Source organism: Mesoplodon mirus (assembly GCF_964341445.2).
Source record: "Mesoplodon mirus genome assembly, chromosome: 4".
Lineage (NCBI taxonomy): Eukaryota > Metazoa > Chordata > Mammalia > Artiodactyla > Ziphiidae > Mesoplodon > Mesoplodon mirus.
Genome location: NC_138979.1, coordinates 95,843,820 through 95,867,610, shown reverse-complemented (window position 1 = coordinate 95,867,610; position 23,791 = coordinate 95,843,820). Strand labels below are relative to the sequence as shown.

The following is a 23,791-nucleotide window of genomic DNA, read 5'->3' as shown; positions in this document are numbered from 1 at the left end:
CTTTGTGCCCCTCCCCTATGCTTCCAAAACACCACCTCCCTCCCCTCCTGTGACACCTATGACACCGTATTTTAATGGATTATTTCTTTGTCTGTTTCTTCCCCCACTAGACCTGGGCTCTATGAAAACAGGGACAGTATCTGGTTTACTCACTGCTGTATCCAGTGCTTAGAACCATGCACATAGGGAACAGTCTTTAAATAGATGTTGAATAAATGTTGGGAAAGAGAGAGGAAAGGAGTGAGAAATAATCCAGGTAACTTATGAACACACTATTTAACTCAGTAGCCTCAGTCTCAGGTGAAGGGAGAGAGGGAGAAAGATTTCTTAATTCTTTAAGTAGCAGTAGAAGTTTTGTTTTGTTTTTAATTTGCTTTTGTAGTCCCTTACTTATATGCAAGGCATACCTCTATCACAAAAATGATTTAATTTTATTAGAGGTTTATCAACTCACAGTATTGCAATATCTAAATCCTTAAAAATCAACAGCTTTAGCTTATTCCACTGTTTCTTCCACATTGACTAATACAATACTTTGTGCAGATTCTTTCAACTGTAAACATTTATTGGGAACTTATCTAGTGGTGGAGGGGTTGCCAAGATGATTATGTTATAATCCCTTAACCTCAAATGTTTCACTGTCAAGTAGAGGAGAAGAAGAACTGAAGCATGTCACACTATGTACTAAACACATGTGATAGAAGTATATGCAAGCTCCTGTGGGAGGGCCATAGAGCTAAGTACAATGAGGCTGAGTCTTGAAGGGTGAGCAGGAGTTTTCACAGTGACTGGGGACCAGAGGGCATTCCGGGCAGATGAAATCACCTGGACAAAGATAGTAAGATGTGAGAATTATGGGTACACTCACTTCACATAGATCAGTGTGGTTAGAGGAAAGGGGACAAGAGGTAGATAGAAGGAGATGACATCAGAAAAGTTGGGGAGGGGGCCACAGACTGTGAAGGACCTCAGGACCTCACACACTGCATAGAGAGTGGCTTCTGTCACAAAGAAAGCCATTGAAGGATTTTAAACAGGGCAGGAACAAGAAGTTGGGGAGCGGTGTCACTGATATTGGAAGTCGGGAGAGGTTAGAGGCAAGGAGATCAGTCAGGAGGCTACTGCAATTATCAGTCTAGGAAATAATGAGGGTCTGAACCAAGGCATTGGCAAGGGACATTAGCACTCCAGTTACTGTTTTTACAACAGTAATATTTTTGATGATCTTCTCAAAATACTGAAGAACTACAGAGCAGTCAAAATACAAGAGGAGAGAAGAGCAACAAAAGGGAGAAGCTGATCTGATGGAGGGTGAAAATAAATTGATGCAGGGACTTCCCTGGTGGCACAGTGGTTAAGAATCCGCCTGCCACTCTCTCCACCATGTGAGGACATAGCAAGAAGATGGTTATCTGTACACCAGGAAGAAAGCTCTCACCAGAACCTGACCCTTGTGGTACCCTGATTTTGGACTACCAGCTTCCAGAACTTTTGAACTATAAAAGAAGGTAGGTGGACACTCCTGCAGCCTGTGGAACAAAAACCACATTCACAGAAAGATAGACAAGATGAAAAGGCAGAGGGCTATGTACCAGATGAAGCAACAAGATAAAACCCCAGAAAAACAACTAAATAAAGTGGAGATAGGCAACCTTCCAGAAAAAGAATTCAGAATAATGATAGTGAAGATGATCCAGGACCTCGGAGAAAGAATGGTGCAAAGATTGAGAAGATGCAAGAAATGTTTAACAAAGACCTAGAAGAATTAAAGAACAAACAAACAGAGATGAACAATGCAATAACTGAAATGAAAACTACACGAGAAGGAATCAATAGCAGAATAACTGAGGCAGTAGAATGGATAAGTGACCTGGAAGACAGAATGGTGGAATTCACTGCTGCAGAACAGAATAAAGAAAAATGAATGAAAAGAAATGAAGACAGCCTAAGAGACCTCTGGGACAACATTAAACGCAACAACATTCCCATTATAGGGGTCCCAGAAAGAGAAAGGACCAGAGAAAATATTTGCAGAGATTTTAGTCGAAAACTTCCCTAACATGGGAAAGGAAATAGCCACCCAAGTGCAGGAAGCGCAGTGAGTCCCATACAGGACAAACCCAAGGAGAAACAAATCAAGACACACAGTAATCAAATTGGCAAAAATTAAAGACAAAGAAAAATCATTGAAAGCAGCAAGGAAAAAATGACAAATAACATACAAATGAACTCCCATAAGGTTAACAGCTGATTTCTCAGCAGAAACTCTACAAGCCAGAAGGGAGTGGCATGATATCCTTAAAGTGATGAAAGGGAAGAACCTACAACCAAGATTACTGTACCCGGCAAGGATCTCATTCAGATTTGATGGAGAAATCAAAAGCTTTATAGACAAGCAAAAGTGAAGAGAATTCAGCACCACCAAACCAGCTCTACAACAAATGATAAAGGAACTTCTATAAGTTGAAAACACAAGGGAAGAAAATGACCTACAAAAACAAACCCAAAACAATTAAGAAAATGATCATAGGAACATACATATCAATAATTACCTTAAACATGAATGGATTAAATGCTCCAATCAAAAGACACAGGCTTGCTGAATGGATACAAAAACAAGACCCATATATATGCTGTCTACAGGAGAACCACTTAAGACCTAGGCACACATACAGACTGAAAGTGAGGGGATGGAAAAAGATATTCCATGAAAAAGGAAATCAAAAGAAAGCTGGAGCAGCAATATTCATATCAGGTAAAATAGACTTGAAAATAAAGAATGTTGCAAGGGACAAGGAAGGACACTACATTATGATCAAGGGATCAATCCAAGAAGAAGATATAACAATTATAAATATATATGCACCCAACATAGGAGCACCTCAATACATAAGGCAACTGCTAACAGCTGTAAAAGAGGAAATGGACAGTAACAGAATAATAGTGGGGGACTTTAACACCTCACTTACACCAATGGACAGATCATCCAAAAGGAAAATAAATAAGGAAACAGAAGCTTTAAATAACACAATAGACCAGATAGATTTAATTGATATTTATAGGACATTCCATCCAAAAACAGCAGATTACACTTCCTTCTCAAGTGCACACAGAACATTCTCCAAGATAGATCATAGATCACATCTTGGGTCACAAATCAAGCCTCAGTAAATTTAAGAAAACTGAAATCATATCAAGCATCTTTTCTGACCACAACGCTATGAGATTAGAAATGAATTACAGGGGAAAAAAATGTAAAAAACATAATTCATGGAGGCTAAACACTACATTACTAAATAATCAAGAGATCACTGAAGAAATCAAAGAGGAAATCAAAAAATACCTAGCGACAAATAACAATGAAAACACGACAATCCAAAACCTATGGGATGCAGCAAAAGCAGTTCTAAGAGGGAAGTATATAGGTATTCAAGCCTACCTCAAGAAACAAGAAAAAATCTCAAATAAACAGTTTAACCTTACACCTAAAGGAACTAGAGAAAGAAGAACAAACAAAACCCAGAGTTAGCAGAAGGAAACAAATCATAAAGATCAGAGCAGAAATAAATGAAATAGAAACAAAGAAAACAATAGCAAAGATCAATAAAACTAAAAGCTGCTTCTCTGAGAAGATAAACAAAATTGATAAACCATTAGCCAGACTCATCAGGAAAAAGAGGGAGAGGACTCAAATCAATAAAATTACAAATGAAAAAGGAGAAGTTACAACAGACACCACAGAAATACAAAGCATCCTAAGACACTACTACAAGCAACTCTATGCCAATAAAATGGATGACCTGGAAGAAACAGACAAATTCTTACAAAGGTAAAACCTTCCAAGACTGAACCAGGAAGAAATAGAAAATATGAACAGACAAATAACAAGTAAGGAAATTGAAACTGTGATTAAAAATCTTCCAACAAACAAAAGTCCAGGACTACATGGCTTCACAGGTGAATTCTATCAAACATTTAGAGAAGAGCTAACACCCATCCTTCTCAAATTCTTCCAAGATATTGCACAGGAAGGAACACTCCCAAACTCATTCTATGAGGCCATCATCACCCTGATACCAAAACCAAACAAAGATACTATAAAAAAGAAAATTATAGGCCAGTATCACTCATGAATATAGATGCAAAAATCCTCAACAAAATACTAGCAAACAGAATCCAACAACACATTAAAAGTATCATAAACCATGATCAAGTGGGTTTTATCCCAGGGATGCAAGGATTCTTCAATATACTCAAATCAGTCAATGTGATACAACATACTAACAAATTGAAGAATAAAAACCATATGATCATCTCAATTGATGCAGAAAAAGATTTTGACAAAATTCAACACCCATTTATCATAAAAACTCTCCAGAAAGTGGGCATAGAGAGAACCTACCTCAACATAATAAAGGCCATCTACAACAAACTCACAGCAAACATCATTCTCAATGGTGAAAAACTGAAAGCATTTCCTCTAAGATCAGGAATGAGACAAGGATGTCCACTCTCACCACTATTATTCAAGATAGTTTTGGAAGTCCTAGCCATGGGAATCAGAGAAGAAAAAGAAATAAAAGGAATACAAATTGGAAAAGAAGAAGTAAAACTGTCACTGTTTGCAGATGACATGATACTATACATAGAGAATCTTAAAGATGCCACCAGAAAACTACTAGAGCTAATCAATGAATTTGGTAAAACTGCAGGATACAAAATTAATGCACAGAAATCTCTGGCATTCCTATACACTAATGATGAAAAATCTGAAAGAGAAATTAAGAAAACACTCCCATTTACCATTGCAACAAAAAGAATAAAATACCTAGGAATAAACCTACCTAGGGAAACAAAAGACCTGTATGCAGAAAACTATAAGACACTGATGAAAGAAATTAAATATGACACCAACAGATGGAGAGATATACCATGTTCTTGGATTGGAAGAACGAGTATTGTGAAAATGACTATACTACCCAAAGCAACCTACAGATTCAATGCAAGCCCTATCAAATTACCAATGGCATTTTTTACGGAACTAGAACAAAAAATCTTAAAGTTTGTATGGAGACACAAAAGACCCCATATAGCCAAAGCAGTCTTGAGGGAAAAAAAAAACGGAGCTGGAGGAATCAGGCTCCCTGACTTCAGACTATACTACAAAGCTACAGTAATCAAGACAATATGGTGCTGGCACAAAAACAGAAATAGAGATCAATGGAACAAGATAGAAAGCCCAGAGGTAAACCCACGCACCTATGGTCAACTAATCTATGACAAAGGAGGCAAGGGTATACAGTGGAGAAAAGACAGTCTCTTCAATAACTGGTGCTGGGAGAACTGGACAGCTCCATGTAAAAGAATGAAATTAGAACACTCCCTAACACCATATACAAAAATAAACTCAAAATGGATTAGAGACCTAAATGTAAGACCAGACACTATAAAACTCTTAGAGGAAAACATAGGAAGAACACTCTTTGACATAAATCACAGCAAAATCTTTTTTGATCCACCTCCTAGAGTAATGGAAATAAAAAAAATAAACAAATGGGACCTAATGAAATTCAAAGCTTTTGCACAGCAAAGGAAACCATAAACAAGACGAAAACACAACCCTCAGAATGGGAGAAAATATTTGCAAGCTAATCAACGGACAAAGGATTAATCTCCAAAATATATAAACAGCTCATGCAGCTCAATATTAAAAAACAAACAACCCAATCCATAAATGGGCAGAGACGTAAATACACATTTCTCCAAAGAAGACATACAGATGGCCAAGAAGCACATGAAAAGCCGTTCAACATCACTAATCATTAGCGAAATGCAAATCAAAACTACAATGAGGTATCACCTCACACTGGTTAGAATGGGCATCATCAGAAAATCTACAAACAACAAATGCTGGAGAGGGTGTGGAGAAAAGGGAACCCTCTTGCACTGTTGGTGGGAATGTAAACTGATACAGCCACTATGGAGAACAGTATGGAGGTTCCTTAAAATACTAAAAATAGAATTACCATATGATCCAGCAATCCCACTACTGGGCATACACCCAGAGAAAACCATAATTCAAAAAGACACATGCACCCCATGTTCATTGCAGCACTATTTACAATAGCCAGGTCATGGAAACAACCTAAATGCCCATTGACAGATGAATGGATAAAGAAGTTGTGGTACATATATACAATGGAATATTACTCAGCCATAAAAAGGAACGAAATTGGGTCATTTGTTGAGATGTGGATGGATCTAGAGACTGTCATACAGAGTGAAGTAAGTCAGAAAGAGAAAAACAAATATTGTATATTAACGCATATATGTGGAACTTAGAAAAATGGTACAGATGAACTGGTTTGCAGGGCAGAAATTGAGACACAGACATAGAGAATAAAAGTAGGGACACCAAGCGGGGAAAGCAACGGGGGGATGGGGGTGGTGGTGTGATGAATTGGGCAATTGGGATTGACATGTATACACTGTTGTGTATAAAATGGATGACTAATAAGAACCTGCTGTATAAAAAAATAAATAAAATAAAATTCAAAAAAAAAAAAAGAATCTGCCTACCAACGAAGGGGACTTGGGTTCAAGCACTGGTCCGGGAAGATCCCACATGCCGTGGAGCAACTAAGCCCTGTGTGCCACAACTACTGAGCCTGCGCTCTAGAGCCCGTGAGCCACAACTACTGAGTCCATGTGCCACAACTACTGAAGCCCATGCACCTAGTGCCTGAGCTCCACAACAAGAGAAGCTACCACAGTGAGAAGCCCGTGCACCACAATGAAGAGTAACCCCTGGTCTCTGCAACTAGAGGAAGGAAGCCGGCGCACAGCTACAAAGACCCAATGCAGCCAAAGATAATTTTAAAAAATAAATAAATAAATTTATTTATTTATTTATTTTTTAAAAAAGAAAGAACTGAGACAAATAGTACATTAAGGAATGATGGCCAATAGAAATTCCAGGAGAAAACTATTCAAGAAGGGAAAGATGATTACTGTGTGTTACTTGGCTCTTCAGTCATATTTACATATAATTTCATTGTCATAATCTTGTCAGTCTTGATGATTGGTTCTAGAGCTTCTAGAGCCAACACACAGCCAAAGCTAGGAAGACAGAATTATAGTCTCAGAATAGATGTAAATACCATTAACCCAGACAATAAAGTGAAGATAATAACTGTTGGGGGTGGACAAGGGGGATGGGGATCATAAATGATAAGTCAAGAGGGAGCAGGAAAAGCACATAATTTGGTGATGGAGAAGTGATTGCTGGAAGAAACAGCTAAAAAAAACTGAAAGCCATTGCCTCTAGGCAGCAGTTTTATTTGTGAGATAAGGGCCTGTTGATTTTCATTATAAACTCTTTTGTACTATTTGATTTATATTTGTCAGGTGTATGATTGTTTTGGTTAAAAAGTTTTAAAACTTTTTAAATGCATTTATCGAGATGATATCTCATGTCTTGATGGAGACATCATACATAAACATGTGAAAAACAAAGCATATAAGATGAATCAGGTTTAGCCTCCCTAAGGTAATTCCCTGGGATATTGAGTCACCTTCCTATTAAGAATAAGCATATTGACTTCAGTTATCACCATTCAAGACAAATAAGCTTAAAGACCATCTCATCTTATGGTTTAGCAGCACAAAAATCCAAGTAGCAAATCTGACATGTGGTTTGCATATTACATGAATGTCTTTTAAATTTTTTGACCTTGACCCACTGTAAAAACTACATTTTTGTGTGACTCAGCACACACACACTCACATGGCTGAAATAAAACTTAAAAAAAAATACTTACCTCTTCCTGTGTGTGATATGCTCTGAAAATTTCTATTTCATTCTATTTTATTTTTTAGAATAATGGTCACTTTAAATGATTTTAACAATCCACTGCTGTATTATGATCCATAGTTTGAAAAACATGCTAATCAGTCCATTTTTTCTTAGGCCAGAGAATGTGCTTGTGAGATTTGGAGCTTATGTCTCAGATCAGCTGAACCTTCCTAGTAGAACTACTTGTTGCTGATATGTAAAAAATTGTGTTATATAAAGTTAGCTTCTATCATCTTTGTTAGTAGCATGGCTCCCCTCTTTTCATTTCTCTTTTTCCTTAAATTTTTCTTTTTTTTATCACTGGTCCTGTGGGGCACATATTAGGAATAACTATATATATATATATATATATATATATATATATATCTCTCAGATATGCATAAAAGTCATACACTTACATAATCTTGGTTTTTACCCATATGTTCATTTGTTTGCACTTGTCATGTAAAGTACAGACTTCAGCCAACCATCTGCTGCTTATGAAACCATTAAAACCCAACCTCCCCTCAAATATTGGGATCTTGGGATATTTTCAAATTTGGTAAATTCCATGTTAAAAATGCATAACTCTAAGCATCACTATATCTACACATTTTAGCAAAGTTTAGGGAAAACAAAATCACTGCAAAATTTATTGCACTAATAGACTTGAATGAACTAATTTAATTTGTTTGGATTTTTTGTCTCATTAAATTAAGAACTACAAGCAGCTGTTGAAGAGGTGCTGCCAAGCCTGAAAAAAGACGATGTGGCCGTCTATTACGTGAGCAGAAGTTCTAACACCGATGGGGTCGACTCTTTCTTAGACAAAGTGGATGAAATGTCAACTGAACCTATCCCAGAGTCCTGGAGGTCGGAAGTGACCTTTTCCACTCCTGCCTTATACATTTATACTTCTGGAACCACAGGTAAAAATAAAGAGAGGATTCTCCAAGAAATGGACCTATCCTGAAAGTGTTAAATGTTGGGTTAGATTTTCAAATGCTCTCTTTCTTCGGCAAAACTTATCAGATAACTAATACTTCAGGGGATTTAGCTCTTTGCCTGTGGGAACTGATCTTGTTTCATAGCATATGAAACCATTTGGGTTTCTCTAAGCTATGCATATCTCCCCCTAATTGGTGTACAGAACAGATAAAGAGGTTAACCAAGAACTACAAAAATAGTTATGATGATGGATAAGATTTGGCACTGAATAGCTTGTTGGAATTTTTTTAATGATTGCTGCATTTTGATTATATTATATCCAGAGTCCATATATAATGTATAACCGATTATAAATGGACCACCAAAGAAGACTGCAGAACAATAATGGGGTTATATTTATATAAATATTTTGACCACTATCTTTCCATGCAACACTGACTTGAAGCTGTTTGGTTCTGTGGGTGTAGGATGGCTCTTAGCTGAGGGCCTAAAATAGTGTATTTCATCAAATCTAGGATGCTTTACACCTTCAGTGTAAGCTGCACCATTATTTTGTAAGCCACTAAGAGAAAACACGGCCAATTATCAGTGTTACTGGAACCCTGCTACATGGAATAGGCAATATTAAAGGTAGGATGTACTAGGTGCTCTTTTAGGAGCTTTACGGCATTTGTTCATACAATTCTCCCACCACTCTTAAGGTGGGTACTACTCTTATTCCTATTTTACAGATTCAGAAACCGATGCTTAGAGAGGTTAAGAACTTTCCAGGATCAGAAGTAGAAGTGTCATGATTCACCTTGGTAGGCTGACTCCACAGCTCATGCAACTGACCACTCTGCCAGAACACCTCCTACTTCATCCATTTAACAGCTATTTGGTGTCTGCCTATTCTAGGCCAGGGGAAATGTTACCAAAACATAATCAAATGAAGCCTGAGTGTTATATTTAAGAGGAGGGCAGGAAGCTAGTGCCAGCATGCTAATTATTAATATTGGGAAATTGACTATGTGAATCATTTATCTCTTTTGGTTAAAATTTTAACTTAAGCAGGTAATACAAACATGCATTCTCCTTGTAAAATTCCGTTAAGACCATACAGAAAACCTGAACGAACTTTTTGGCCAATCAATAGATAAGGGTTGCTTTGAGCCTCATGAGGAGGGGTGGCTGGGGATGACCTATTAAAGCTGATTCGCAGAGCATAATGTCTGTCACTGTTTTGTCAAAAGTTATATATCACCATGCCAACAGAATGGTAGGATGACACCGTTAACCAAATGCTTCCACTACATCCAGACACTACCTTAATATATGGAAATTTTACCCTCATTTTTAATAGAATGGTAAAACTAAACTGAAAACTTTGGTTTGGGAAATAATTGAGATAAAACAAGCCCTTTTAGTTAGTGACTGGGTGTTCTAGTCTTAATACTCTATAGGTAAGTATATTCACAATTGCACGTTTTGACATCACAATTGAACTGAATTCACAATTCACAATTGCAGGTTTTGACATCAAATATAAAACCCATTTTAGGGGAAAAAGAGAATAAGCAGTCTTTAATTTAATCCTATAATTCAGAATTTAGATTTAATTGGAATATAATTGGGTTGATGTTTATGTTACTTTTCTTCTTCTCTCTGAATAAAATATGTTAATTTACTCTTCTAAACATTAATTAAAAGAATTCATTTAAGCAATCAGAGAACAAAATGTTTTCCTTGTTCCTCAAAGGCAGTCAGTAGCACAAAATTATATAATAGTTACCAGATGTTCTTATTTCTTCATTAAAAATTTTAATTAGGAAAGTTTCTGAAAGTACTTCAAACCAGCAAAGGATGTGCATTTCTTTTTTTTTTTCTTTTTTTTTATATAATTCAGAGATTTTACTATCTGGACAATTTTTTCCAAGGTGAATACAATTGAGTTATTGATGCTTTCTTCTGTTTCAACAAAGACCATGAATTGTGAATTGTGTTTATGATGATGGTAGTTTGCCAGCCATACTGCTTTGCCTTATAACAAATTACTTTTATTCAGGCAATATCCAGCTAAGGTACCATCAAATATTGAAGCATCTGAATCTACAGAGAATTGCCTTCCTCTTCCCAAAGCCAGTTTACCCACTCAGGTCTTAAACTCTAGCCCCAGCCCCTTGGTAATGACTTCATGCCCTTCCCAACTGAACTGACTCCCATGGGAAACAATACAAGCATACTCTTTCAATTGAGTCTTACATAAATTATAGTTAAGAAAATGCAAATGTACTTAGTGTAATAAAACTACACTGAGATATGATTTTTCACCTTTTAGATTGGCAAAAATCCCAACATTTGAAAGGCAACCTTGGAAGGGCTATGAGGAAACAGGTGCACTCATGTATTACTGATGGGGGAGTAAATGGGGACAGCCCTTATAACAGGCAATGTGGCAGTGTCTATCAAAATTACAAAGACATATCTTTTGACCTAGCAGTCTCACACCAGCAAATTTATCCTACAGATGGAGCATCATTCATAGTGCACAGTGCCATGTGGACCAGGTTACTCACTGCAGCATCATTTGAAATTGCAAAATAATATGAATAAATTATAACACACAAACAAAGGACTTGATGCAGCTGAGAGAGAGAATAAATGAATGAAAAAATAGGGGAAAGTTCTACATACAAATATGGACAGAACTCCAAAATACATTAAGTGGAGCAGGGACAAGTGCAGAAAAGTGTGCTTTTTTTAAAATGGGGGAAAGGGCAAGAACATATGAGCAAATGAGCCTATATTTGTATAAAGAAACTCTAGAACAGTACATAAGAAATTCATAAAAGTGGTTATGAAGGAAGGAGATAGGATGGATAGGCTATTTACTCTTTCTGAATCTCAGCTTTCTCATCTGCAAATTAGAGAATATAATTCTACTTATTAATTATGAGAACTAAATGAAATTTAGAAAATACAGTTGACACTTGAACAATGTGCAGGTTAGGGGTACTGACCCTCCACACAGTTGAAGATATGCGTATAACTTATAGAAGTCCCTCCATATAGGTTCCTAGGTATCTGCAATTTTTCATTCATGGATTCAATCAATCATGGATGTATTTACTATTGAAAAAAATCCTCATATAAGTGGCCCCGAGCTGTTCAAACCCCTGTTGTTCAAGGATCAACTATACCTTGCAAGGTGGTAGACCCAGAGCAGAAATTCAATAGACTTTCTTTCATTTTATCTTAACTTACAACTGTAATAACCACCTAACTCAGAGGTCAGCAAACTATGGCCTGTGGGCCACAAACAGCCCCACCACCTGTTTTGTAAATAAAGGTTTATGGCAACAGAGCCAAGTCTGTTCCTTTTTGTGTGTGGCTGCTTTCAGCTATAATAGCAGAGTTGAGTAGTTCCAATAGAGACTATGACCCTGCAAAGCCTAAAACATTTACCATCTGGTTCTTTACAGAAAAAAAATTGCCAACTTCTGGTGTAACTGAATGCAATACTCTAATCACCAGCTGATGAATCTTCCTAAGCCACATCTCTCTCCCAGACCACATGTCTGTGAATGACCACTCTTGGTTCACTCATGGCTCCTCTTGTGTGTTTACAAAGGTCTCCCAAAAGCTGCAATGATCAATCATCTTCGCATTTGGTATGGAGCCAACTTTGCTGCTGCCAGCGGGATTACAGAGAATGATGTAGTCTATACCACCCTACCCTTGTACCACAGTGCTGCACTTTTGGTTGGCTTACATGGATGTATCCTGACTGGTAAGCTTTTTCTCTCAACAAGGTGTTGGAGCCCAGTACACATTCAATGTGCTCATAAGGAAAAGTAAAAATACAAAATTTGCTACTTTCCTGTGTACCTGGAACAGTGTTTAATTCCCTGTTGATAACTAGCTTGTTTGGCTCACAATAGCAAGCATCCAAAAGAATTTATAGGGAATTCCCTGGTGGTCCACTGGTTAGGACTCCATGCTTTCAATGCCAAGGGCCCGGGTTCAATCCCTGGTCAGGGAACTAAGATCCCGCGTGGCCAAATAAATAAAAAAATAAATAAATAGAATTTATATTTCCTCATGCCTACTTGTCTAGTAATATAATGCTATAATTGTTCAGTATATCAAAGAGGAAACTTCTTTAAAATATTTTAGGTCTTTATCCAGGTTAAGGTACTTGATCCTTTGATTCCATAAATAATTCTCCTATGTCATTTCTGTCTTCAGAAATCTGCATGTTGATCTCCATTAGCATCTGATTTAAACTTCTCATTCAGTTGTCCCATTCTACTTTATTCTTCCCTACTCCCGCAGGTCCTCAGCTCTGGTCAGAATTCTTAGCTTTCCATCTCTTCTCTCTACTTCTGAAACTTTACCATTTAAATTAGAATTGCCATCCTTTCTCCTGTCAGTAGGATTTCTGCCCTTTGTGTATGTAAAGTCTCAGTCCAATATCCACGTCTTCCAGGAAACCACCTCTAACTTTCTAACTAAGCTAAAAACCTTAATTTTTTCTGCCATGGGACATTTTATTTTAAATAATTATTTACTATATATAGTAGCATATATGCATATGCATATACAAATACACGTATGATTCTCCAAGCCTCTGCTCCTTTCCCTCATCAACTTATTGATCAACTATAAAACCCTTAGCCCAGCATCAGTACCAGTCTCCAAATCAGCAAGGAATGCCTGGGTCTGATCATATTGTTGGGCCCTTCAAGAACAGGGTGACTCTGAAGCTCTCACAGGGACAAATCAATCACTCACACATTTGCTTAAGCACAATTGATATATGCTAAAAAAAGAAAATATAGTATTTTTAAAAATTTCTCCTAAAATATTGGACTTTTGTATATTTAGGAGTAGAAATAAACTAATAATGTGAAAAATATTTGTGACATTTTTAAATTTCACTTTACTACATTTCATACCTATCGTTAGATTGGATATGATAGATATATTGTTTTTACCCACTGTATTAGTTTCCTATTGCTACTGTAATAAATTACCACAAACCTAGTGGTTTAAAACAACACAGGTTTATTCTCTTACTGTTTTGAAAGTCAGAAGTCCTAAAATCAAGATGTCAACAAGGCTGCATTTCTTCTGGAAGCTCTAAGGAAGAATCCATTTTCTTGCCTTTCCCAGTGTTTGGAGGCTGCCTGCATTCTTTGGCTCATAGCCCCTTCTTTCATCTTCAAGCATTTCACTCCAATCTTTTGTTTCTGTCATCCTTTCTCCTTCTGCCCTTGATCTTCTTGACTTCCCCTTATAAGTACCCTTGTGATTACATTGGACTCTCCCAGACAATCCAAAATAATCTTCCCATTTCAAGATACTTAATTTAATCACATCCACATAGTCCCTTTTGTCATGTAAGGTAGCATAGTCACAGGTTCTACGGATTAGGATGTGGTTGTCTTTGGGAACCATTATTCGGTCTATGTCACCCATCAAAGAAGAATATCGCCTGCTTGCTCAAGACCCTGGCTCTCCATCACTTATAAAACTGTCAGGCTCCTCCACCTGGCACTTACAAACTCTCCAGGATTGCACCCCTAGCTGCTTCTCCAGGTTCATCTCCCTTGACCCACCCAGCCTTCACCACTCTAGTCACAGGCCAGCAGAGTCTTGGCCATCCCCCAACCTTCTGGACTGTCCTGTCTTTATGTTCATGCTTTTTCCTCCACCAGGAATTCTCTCATCTTTCTCGATTTCACTTCTCAAGACCTAATTCAAATCCTATGCCTTTCTCAGCACTGGCCCCCAAGCAGAATTAATCTACACACAGAAACACACAGACACACAGACACACAGACACACACACACATGCGCGCGCACTCTTAGGGCCTCACCTAACCTCGTTTATTGCACACTGACTCTTATTAGAAAAACTTGTGTCTTCTCCCCCACTAGATTGGAAGCTCCTATAGGACAAAACTGTCTTATTCATTTTTTTTGCATTGAATATAATTGGTACCCAATACTTGTTTGTGAATATAATTCATATATAAATTTTTTTAATTTATAAATTTCAAAAGTGACAAATATAATTAGGGACTTTTTTGGTAACATTTCTTTATTAGTACTTTCTATGCCTTCTCTGTAGGTGCTACTGTTGTTTTGCGGGCCAAATTTTCAGCCAGCCAGTTTTGGGATGACTGCAGAAAATATAACGTCACTATCATTCAGTATATCGGTGAACTGCTTCGGTATTTATGCAACTATCCCCAGGTAACACTCCCCATGTTTCATTATCTTTTCGAAATGCATAAGATGGGAATTCAAGTCACTTTGGGTCATGCTAGGTTTCAGCTGCTTCTTGTATATCGGTTTTCAGTTTACACTACAGTTACTTTTCATGATAAAGAGCCTGGCACCACACCTACCACAGGGAATTTACCAGATGGCAGCTACTGTAATAACATTATTATTCCCTACCATTGTACCTGTTTTCACATCTGACCCTCTACCTAGCATATCCTCTGCTTCTTTCTCTACCTGTTTAAACCCTACTCACGGTCAAAGCCCAGTTCAAATGATACCTCATATGTTAAACTTATTTGGGTCACCCCAACAAAAGTCATTGCTGCCTTCCCCTACCTCATTTGTTTTCTCCTCCTCTGTGGCCCTTGTCAGATTGCAGGTGTTTGTCTTCATGCCTCCCATCCTCCCTAGGCTGTAAAATCTTTGATGGCAGGGACCACATCTTATCTCCTTGCCCTCTCTTATACCACAGGCATGCAGGAAAATTTACTTAATGTTGCTTAATGAATAAACCCCCATATGGCTTTGAAACCATCTGACAAAATCTGTTACCAAGCTTAGAACAGATGCCCCAAAGGTAAGTAACTCCAAGGGCTTTGGAACTGCCCTATTTGCAGATATCCAGATATCTTGAATGGGGTTGTTTGAAAGAGTTCCTTCTGCCCAGTCCCTCAGCTCTCATCAGAGAAGGCAGCCTGCCTGAGGACCAGATCAAGGTTTCTCAACAGTGGCACTGCTAATATTTGTGGCCAATTTCTTTTTTGCCGTATGGACTTATCCCATGCACTATAGGATGTATAGTAGCATCTTTGGCCTTTACCCAGGACACGCCACTGGTACCCTCCCCATCCCCCCAGGTCGTGATAATCAAAATGTCTTCAGACATTGCCAGATGTCCCCTGGCAGGCAAAATCAACCCCAGATGAGAACCACTAGACTATATAATGCAGTAAACTCACAAGATTCTACTTTCTTTAATCCTTTCACTCATCATAAGAAAACAAACTCAAAGGATCACTAAGTTGATCAATTGCTATTTATAAGAAACTGTTATGTTCAATTTATATACAGCCTACCTCAGAGATATTGCAGATTCAGTTCCAGACCACCACAATAAAGCAAGTCATGTGAATTCTTTGGTTTCCCAGTGCACATAAAGTTATGTTTATACTATACCGTAGTTTGTTAAGTGTGCAATAGCATTATATCTTTAAAATGCAGTGTACATACCTTAATTTTAAAATACTTTATTACTAAAAATGTTAATAATCATCTGACAATGCCAGTTTGCCAAAAACCTTCAATTTGTAAAAAAAAAAAAAAGGAGTATCTGCAAAGCACAATAAAGCGAGGTATGCTTGTAACAGAAGCAGTGTGACATAAAGAATTATAAGATGCTCTTGCCCTAGTTCTTTCTCTCCTCACTTCATTCAGTCTCTGCCCACATGTCACCTCATAAAAGAGACCCCTCCTACAAATTCTCAAACATACCACCCTACCCCTTACCATGCATCTCATGGGTTACTGCTTTTTGTGGCACTGTCACTTCTGACATAGTGCATGTTTATATGACTGTTATCTTTCTCCTCCAGTTAAATGAAAGCTCCATGCATCAGGAGCTTTGTTGATTGCCAGATCCCCTGCACTAAAACCTGTATATGGCACATCCTATGCGTCAACAAATTTTGCTGAATGAACCTCTAAATTCTTTCCCCTGAAAGATATATAACTGACTTGAGGGAAGTAATGTGTTCCCCCCAAATGTTTGCACTTAGCACATATTATTCTGATTCAGGGGGTACATTCAACAGATTTATGAGGGTCATAATTAGCTGTAAGTTGGGTGAGGACCTTTCCCATAGCACTGGTGAATCTTGAGGACATTATGTTAAGTGAAATAGCCAATCACAAAAAGACGAACAGTGTGTGATTCCACTTATATGAGGTACTTAGAGTATTCAAAATCATAAAGACAGAAAGTAGAATAGTGGCTGCTAGGGGCTGCAGGGAAGGGGGGAATAGGGAGGTTAATGGGTATGGAGTTTCAATTTTACAAGATGAAAGGAGTTATGGATATGGATGATTGTGATGGTTGCATAACATTACGAATGTATTTAATACCACTGAACTGTAGAGATAAAAAAGTTGAGAGTAAATTTTATGTTGTATGTATTTGACCACAATTAAAAAAAATCACAACAGGAGACCCAGGTTCTATGAACTTAAAGGGAGCTTAAAGAAAGACTGTATCAAAAGGACTTCTCAGAAGTGGATACAGACAATCCTGCAGTCTGCAGAATGGAAACCACAATCACAGAAAGTTAGACAAAATGAAAAGGCAGAGGATTATGTCCCAGATGAATGAACAAGATAAAACCCCAGAAAAACAGCTAAGTGAAGTGGAGATAGGAAACCTTCCAGAAAAAGAATTCAGAATAATGATAGTGAAGATGATCCAGGATCTCAGAAGAAGAATGGAGGCAAGGATCGAGAAGATGCAAGAAATATTTAACAAAGACCTAGAAGAATTAAAAAACAACCAAACAGAGATGAACAATACAATAACTGAAATGAAAAATACACTAGAAGGAATCAATAGCAAGAATAACTGAGGCAGAAGAATGGATAAGTGACCTGGAAGACATAATGGTGGAAATCACTGCTGTGGAACAGAATAAAGAAAAAAAAGAAAAGAAATGAAGACAGTCTAAGAGACCTCTGGGACATTAAATGCACCAAAATTTGCATTATAGGGGGTCCCAGAAGGAGAAGAGATAGAGGAAGGACCTGAGAAAATATTTGAAGAGATAACTGCTGAAAACTTCCCTAACATGGGATAGGAAACAGTCACCCAAGTCCAGGAGGCAAAGAAAGCCCCAGGCAGGATAAACCCAAGGAGGAGCATGCTGAGACACATAGTAGTCAAACTGACAAAAATTAAACACAAAAAAATGTATTAAAAGCAACAAGGAAAAAATGACAACATACAAGGGAAATCCCATAAAGTTAACAGCTGATTTCTCAGCAGAAACACTGCAGACCAGAAGGGAGTGGCATGATATATTTAAAGTGATGAAAGGGAAGAACCTACAACCAAGAATAGTCTACCCAGCCAGGCTCTCATTCACACTTGATGGAGAAATCAAAAGCTTTACAAACAAACCAAAGCTAAAGAATTCAGCACCACCAGACGAGCTTTGCAACAAATGCTAAACGAACTCCTCTAGGCGGGAAAGAGACCAGCAACTTAAAACAACCTTGTACATATATAGACTGCTATATCAAAACCTCATGGGAACAGCAAACCCAAAAACTACAATAGATACAAACACAACACTAAAGATGGTCATCAAACCATAAGAGAAGAGAACTAAAGAGGAAGGGAAGAAAAAAGACCTACAAAAACTAACCCAAAACAATTAAGAAAATGGCAATAAGAACATACATATCAATAATTATCTTAAATGTAAATGGATTAAATGCTCCAACCAAAAGACACAGACTGGCTGAATGGATACAAAAACAAGACCTGTATATTTGCTGTCTACAAAAGACCCACTTCAGACCTAGAGACATATACAGACTGAAAGTGAAGGGATGGAAAAAGGTATTACATGCAAATGGAAATAACAAGAAAGAGGGAGTAGCAATACTCATATCAGACAAAATAGACTTTAAAATAAAGACTGTTATAAGATTCAAACAAGGTCACTACATAATGATCAAGAGATCAATCCAAGAAGAAGTTATAACAAGTCTAAATATATACAGACCCAACATAGGAGCACCTCAATATATAAGGCAAATACTAACAGCCATAAAGGGAGAAATTGACAGTAACACAGTAGTAGTGGGGAGCTTTAACACCCCACTTTCATCAATGGACAGATCAGCCAGACAGAAAATCAATAACAAAACACAGGCCTTAAATGACACATTGGACCAGATGGACTTAATTGATATTTATAGAGTATTCCATCCCAAAGCAGCAGAATACACATTCTTCTCAAGTGCACACGGATCATTCTCCAGGACTGACCACGTGCTGGGCCACCAAGTGAGCCTTGGTAAATTTAAGAAAACTGAAATCATATCAGGCATCTTTTCCAGCCACAATGCTATAGATTAGAAATAAACTACAAGAAAAAATACTGTAAAAAACACAAACACTTAATTGTGTTTGGAGGCTAAACAATATGCTACTAAACAATCAATGGATCACTGAAGAAATCAAAGAAGAAATAAAAAAATACCTAGAGACAAATGAAAACGAAAGCAAAATGATTCAAAACCTATGGGATGCAGCAAAAGCAGTTCTAAGAGGAAAGTTTACAGCAATACAATCTTACCTCAGGAAACAAGAAACATCTCAAATAAACAACCTAACTTTACACCTAAAAAAACTAGAGAAAGAAGAACAAACAAAACTTAAAGTTAGTAGAAGGAAAGAAATCATAAATATCAGAGCAGAAATAACAGAAATAGAGATAAAGAAAGAAAACAATAGCAAAGATCAATGAAACTAAAAGCTGGTTCTTCGAAAAAATAAACAAAATTGATAAACCTTTAGCCAGACTCATCAAGAAAAAAAGGGAGAGGATTCAGATCAATAAAATTGGAAATAAAAAAGGAGAAGTTACAAATGACACCACAGAAATACAAAGGATCATAAGAGACTACTACAAGCAACTGTATGCCAATAAAATGAACAACCTGGAAGAAATGGACAAATTCTTAGAAACGTACAATCTCCCAAGACAGAACCAGGAAGAAATAGAAAATATGAAACAGACCAATCACAAGTACTGAAATTGAAACTGATTTAAAAACTCCCAACAAACAAAAGTCCAGGACCTGATGGCTTCACAGGCAAATTCTATCAAACATTTAGAGAAGAGCTAACACTTATCCTTCTGAAACTGTTCCAAAAAATTGCAGAGGAAGGAAAACTCCCAAACTCATTCTATGAGGCCACCATCACCCTCATATGAAAACCAGACAAAGATACCACAAAAAAAGAAAATTACAGGCCAAAGTTACTGATGAACATAGGCACAAAAATCCTCAACAAGATACTAGCAATCCAAATCCAACAATACATTAAAAGGATCATACACCATGATCAAGTGGAATTTATCCCAGGGATGCAAGGATTTTTCAATATCCACAAATGAATCACTGTGATACATCACATAAACAAATTGAAGAATAAAAACCGTATGATCATCTCAATAGAGGCAGAAAAATATTTTGACAAAATTGAGTACCCATTTACGATAAAGACTCTCCAGAAAGTGGGCATACAGGAAACCTACCTCAACATAATAAAAGCCATATACAACAAACCTACAGCTAACATCATACTCAACAGTGAAAAGCTGAAAGCATTGCCTCTAAAATCAGGTACAAAACAAGGATGTCCACTCTCACCACTTTTATTCAACATAATGTTGGAAGTCCTAGCTCCAGCAATCAGAGAAGAAAAAGAAATAAAAGGAATCCAAATTGGAAAAGAAGTTAAACTGTCACTGTTTGCAGATGACATGATTCTATACATAGAAAATCCTAAAGATGCTACCAGAAAACTACTAGAGTTCATCAATGAATTTAGTAAAGTTGCTGGTTACAAATTAATGCACAGAAATCTGTTGCATTTCTATACACTAACAACAAAAGATCAGAAAGAGAAATTCAAGAAACAATCCTATTTACCATCACATCAAAAAGAATAAAATACCTAGGAATAAACCTACCTAAGGAGACAATAGACCTGTACTCTGAAAACTATAGTAAGACACTGATGAAAGAAATTGAAGACGACACAAACGGATGGAAGGATATACCATGTTCTTGGATTGGAAGAATCAATATTGTCAAAATGACTTTACTATCCAAGGCAATCTACAGATTCTATGTAATCCCTATCAAATTATCAATGGCATTTTTCACAGAACTGGAACAAAAAATCTTAAAATTTGGTGTTTGGAAGGGGAAATAAGATAGACCAGAACCCTGAAACAGCTGAATAGACTCAGCTCACCTCCCTTGTGTTGTCTGCCTTCCCTCCAAAATTAGATAACCTCTGTGGTCCTTTCCCAGCCTAAAATGTCTGTCTCTACACCACCTCCATTCAGATAGAAAATAGAATGGAGGGGGAATTCCCTGGTGGTCCAGTGGTTAAGACTTCATCTTCCAATGCAGGGGATGTGGGTTTGATCCCTGGTTGGGGAACCAAGATCCCACATGCCTCGTGGCCAAAAAATCAAAACATAAAACAGAAGCAATGTTTTAACAAATTCAGTAAAGACTTTAAAAATGGTCCACATCAAAAAAATCTTTAAAAAAAAAAAAGAAAGAAAGAAAACAGAATGAAGGGATATGTAGCCACACAGAGTAGAGAGTGGCCAGTTTGTCCAGGACAGGGGTAGACCAGGGGAAAGAGGGACAGAGAGCAGAATCAGGGTATGTTTGCCAGAGAGGTGAGTTTTGAAGGGTGCAGAAAAGTTTTCCAGCCATGCAGGGAAAGAAGGGCTAATGATTAGCTGGAACAGCATGGCAGAGTAGTGGAATAAAGCACCTGCCATGTTGGGAACTGCAAGCAGCATGGCAGGAGGCGAGACTGATTGGCTGGGCCAGGTAACAAGAGTTTTACTGTTCTGAGACTCAAGTGTGAATGTGATAAAGCACCACGAAAGGGCCTGAGAGTGGTGTGGGAGGTGGTTTTTAAAGACAATCCCTTTGGGTGCAGTGGGAAGATACACTAGACACAGAAAGCCCTCTTCTGTAAAACGAAGAGGTTGAATTTCACCCTTTCACTCCTGTCAATAGGTGCTAGGTGCTTTCTTTTCTCCTCAGGGAGTCAAGCAGAAGTATAGCATATTAGTTGTTAAGGACATGTACTCAGGAATTTTTCTAAGGTGGTGAGTAGCTTCTGCCCTTTCACCTCTTGGAAGTCTTCCCCAAAATGAGGAGGACAAGAAAAAGCCACACAAGCTCTATCATCCTAGAAACTAAGAGACATTTCAACCAGGAACTACAGAGTACAGAGAGCTGAAAGATGAAGGTCATTGTCATAGCAGGGCTGAGAGGGGTGAAACTTGAGAGGCAATTACCAACAAGAAGGAAGCTGATTGACTTCCTAAAGCCTGCGAAATTGGAGGCACCAAATACAACTGAAGTTTGGATGAGGTACCAGGCTTGAAAACAGGAGAATTTTTGAAAGTCTGTGTATGAAACAGCTATAACTACTGCTCCCCTATCCCACTTCTGTAGGAGACAGAAGGCTTATTCTCTGGAGAAGAGCTAGAGGAGCTTTGAACTCAAGGATCCCAAGAGCAGAGGAGGGCAGCGGTGAGGCACTGAGAGCAGAGATTGAGTAACTGTCTACTTACTGACCAGGGAGACCCCAGCTCCCTTCCCCTGCCCAGCTTCCAGAACTCCAGTAGTCAGTTTATGCTTGCAGGCAAGAGAGCAGAGGAGGGTTATGCTTAGGAAGAACTAAACATTCTCAGAAAAGAAACTGGGGCTTCCCTGGTGGCGCAGTGGTTGAGAGTCCGCCTGCCGATGCAGGGGACACGGGTTCGTGCCCTGGTCCGGGAAGATCCCACATGCCACGGAGCAGCTGGGCCCGTGAGCCATGGCTGCTGAGCCTGCGCATCCGGAGCCTGTGCTCCTCAACGGGAGAGGCCACAACAGTGAGAGGCCCGCGTACCGCAAAAAAAAAAAAAAAAAAAAGAAAAGAAACTGGACATTGGCTCACTGCCCCATCACCAGACAGTGCAGCCAACCTGGCAACAACCCCTCCCCACCACACAAAATGGCTCAAACATCTTTTTGTTGCCTTACTTCTGAATATGAACAGATACCAAAGGACAGCCTCTAACAGGAAAGATCAGTTTCTAAAAAGAAGAAAAACCAGCATCAATTCAAAGAACATGAGAAGACTTCCAGAAATCAATAATTAATATTCTCAGAAATATCAGAGAAGATTTTGTACCCATTAAACAAAAATAGTATGCTACCAAAAAAAAAAAAAAACCAGAGTAAGACCTCCTGAAAACTAAAAATACGATTTAAAACTTACTTAATCCATAGAAAGTTTGGAAGATAAAGTTGAGAAATCTTACAGAAAATTGGAGGAAAGACAAAGTGATGGACACGAGGAGAGACAAAATAAGAAAATTAGAGGATCAATCCAAAAGATTCAATATCTGATTAATAGGAAATAGGGAAAAGGATAGTGAAAATGGAGAGGAAATTATTAAAGAAATAATGCAAGAAAGCTTCCCAAAACTGAAGGACAGATTGAAAGGGCTAATTGAGTAGCTAATAAAATGAGTGGAGTTTTTTTTTGTAATTCTTAACCACTGTGCCACCAGGGAAGTCCCTCTCTCTCTTTTTTTGATAGTCTTAAATATCATCATAGTATATTTTAAGAATTAAAATCTTAAAGAGGCCCTGGAGGCTTCAGAGATGTCTGGTTCTCATCTAAGCTTTTGCTCACCAGGGCCTGAGAGTACTGGTGTTTTTCCAAAAGAAGAAACAGTATTTCCTCACCACCAAAGCCACTCCCCAAGGGCCCATGGGCTCAGTAGTTGTGGCTCGCGGGCTCTAGAGCACAGGCTCAGTAGTTGTGGTGCACGGGCTTGGTTGCTCCGCGGCATGTGGGATCTTCCCCAACCAAGGCTCGACCCCGTGTCCCCTGAATTGGCAGGTAGATTCTTAACGACTGCACCA

General features: G+C 38.1%; 1 protein-coding gene across 1 annotated transcript in view; it reads left to right on the top strand.

Annotated features, from left to right (window-relative positions):
• Positions 1-23,791, top strand: part of SLC27A2 (solute carrier family 27 member 2) — a 53,143-nt gene that overhangs the window by 9,532 nt on the left and 19,820 nt on the right. Inside the window, exons 2-4 of the mRNA XM_082619665.1 lie at positions 8,554-8,763; positions 12,393-12,551; positions 14,898-15,022. Of these exons, the coding sequence (XP_082475791.1) occupies positions 8,554-8,763; positions 12,393-12,551; positions 14,898-15,022 (494 nt within the window). The remainder of the gene's footprint in view (positions 1-8,553; positions 8,764-12,392; positions 12,552-14,897; positions 15,023-23,791) is intronic.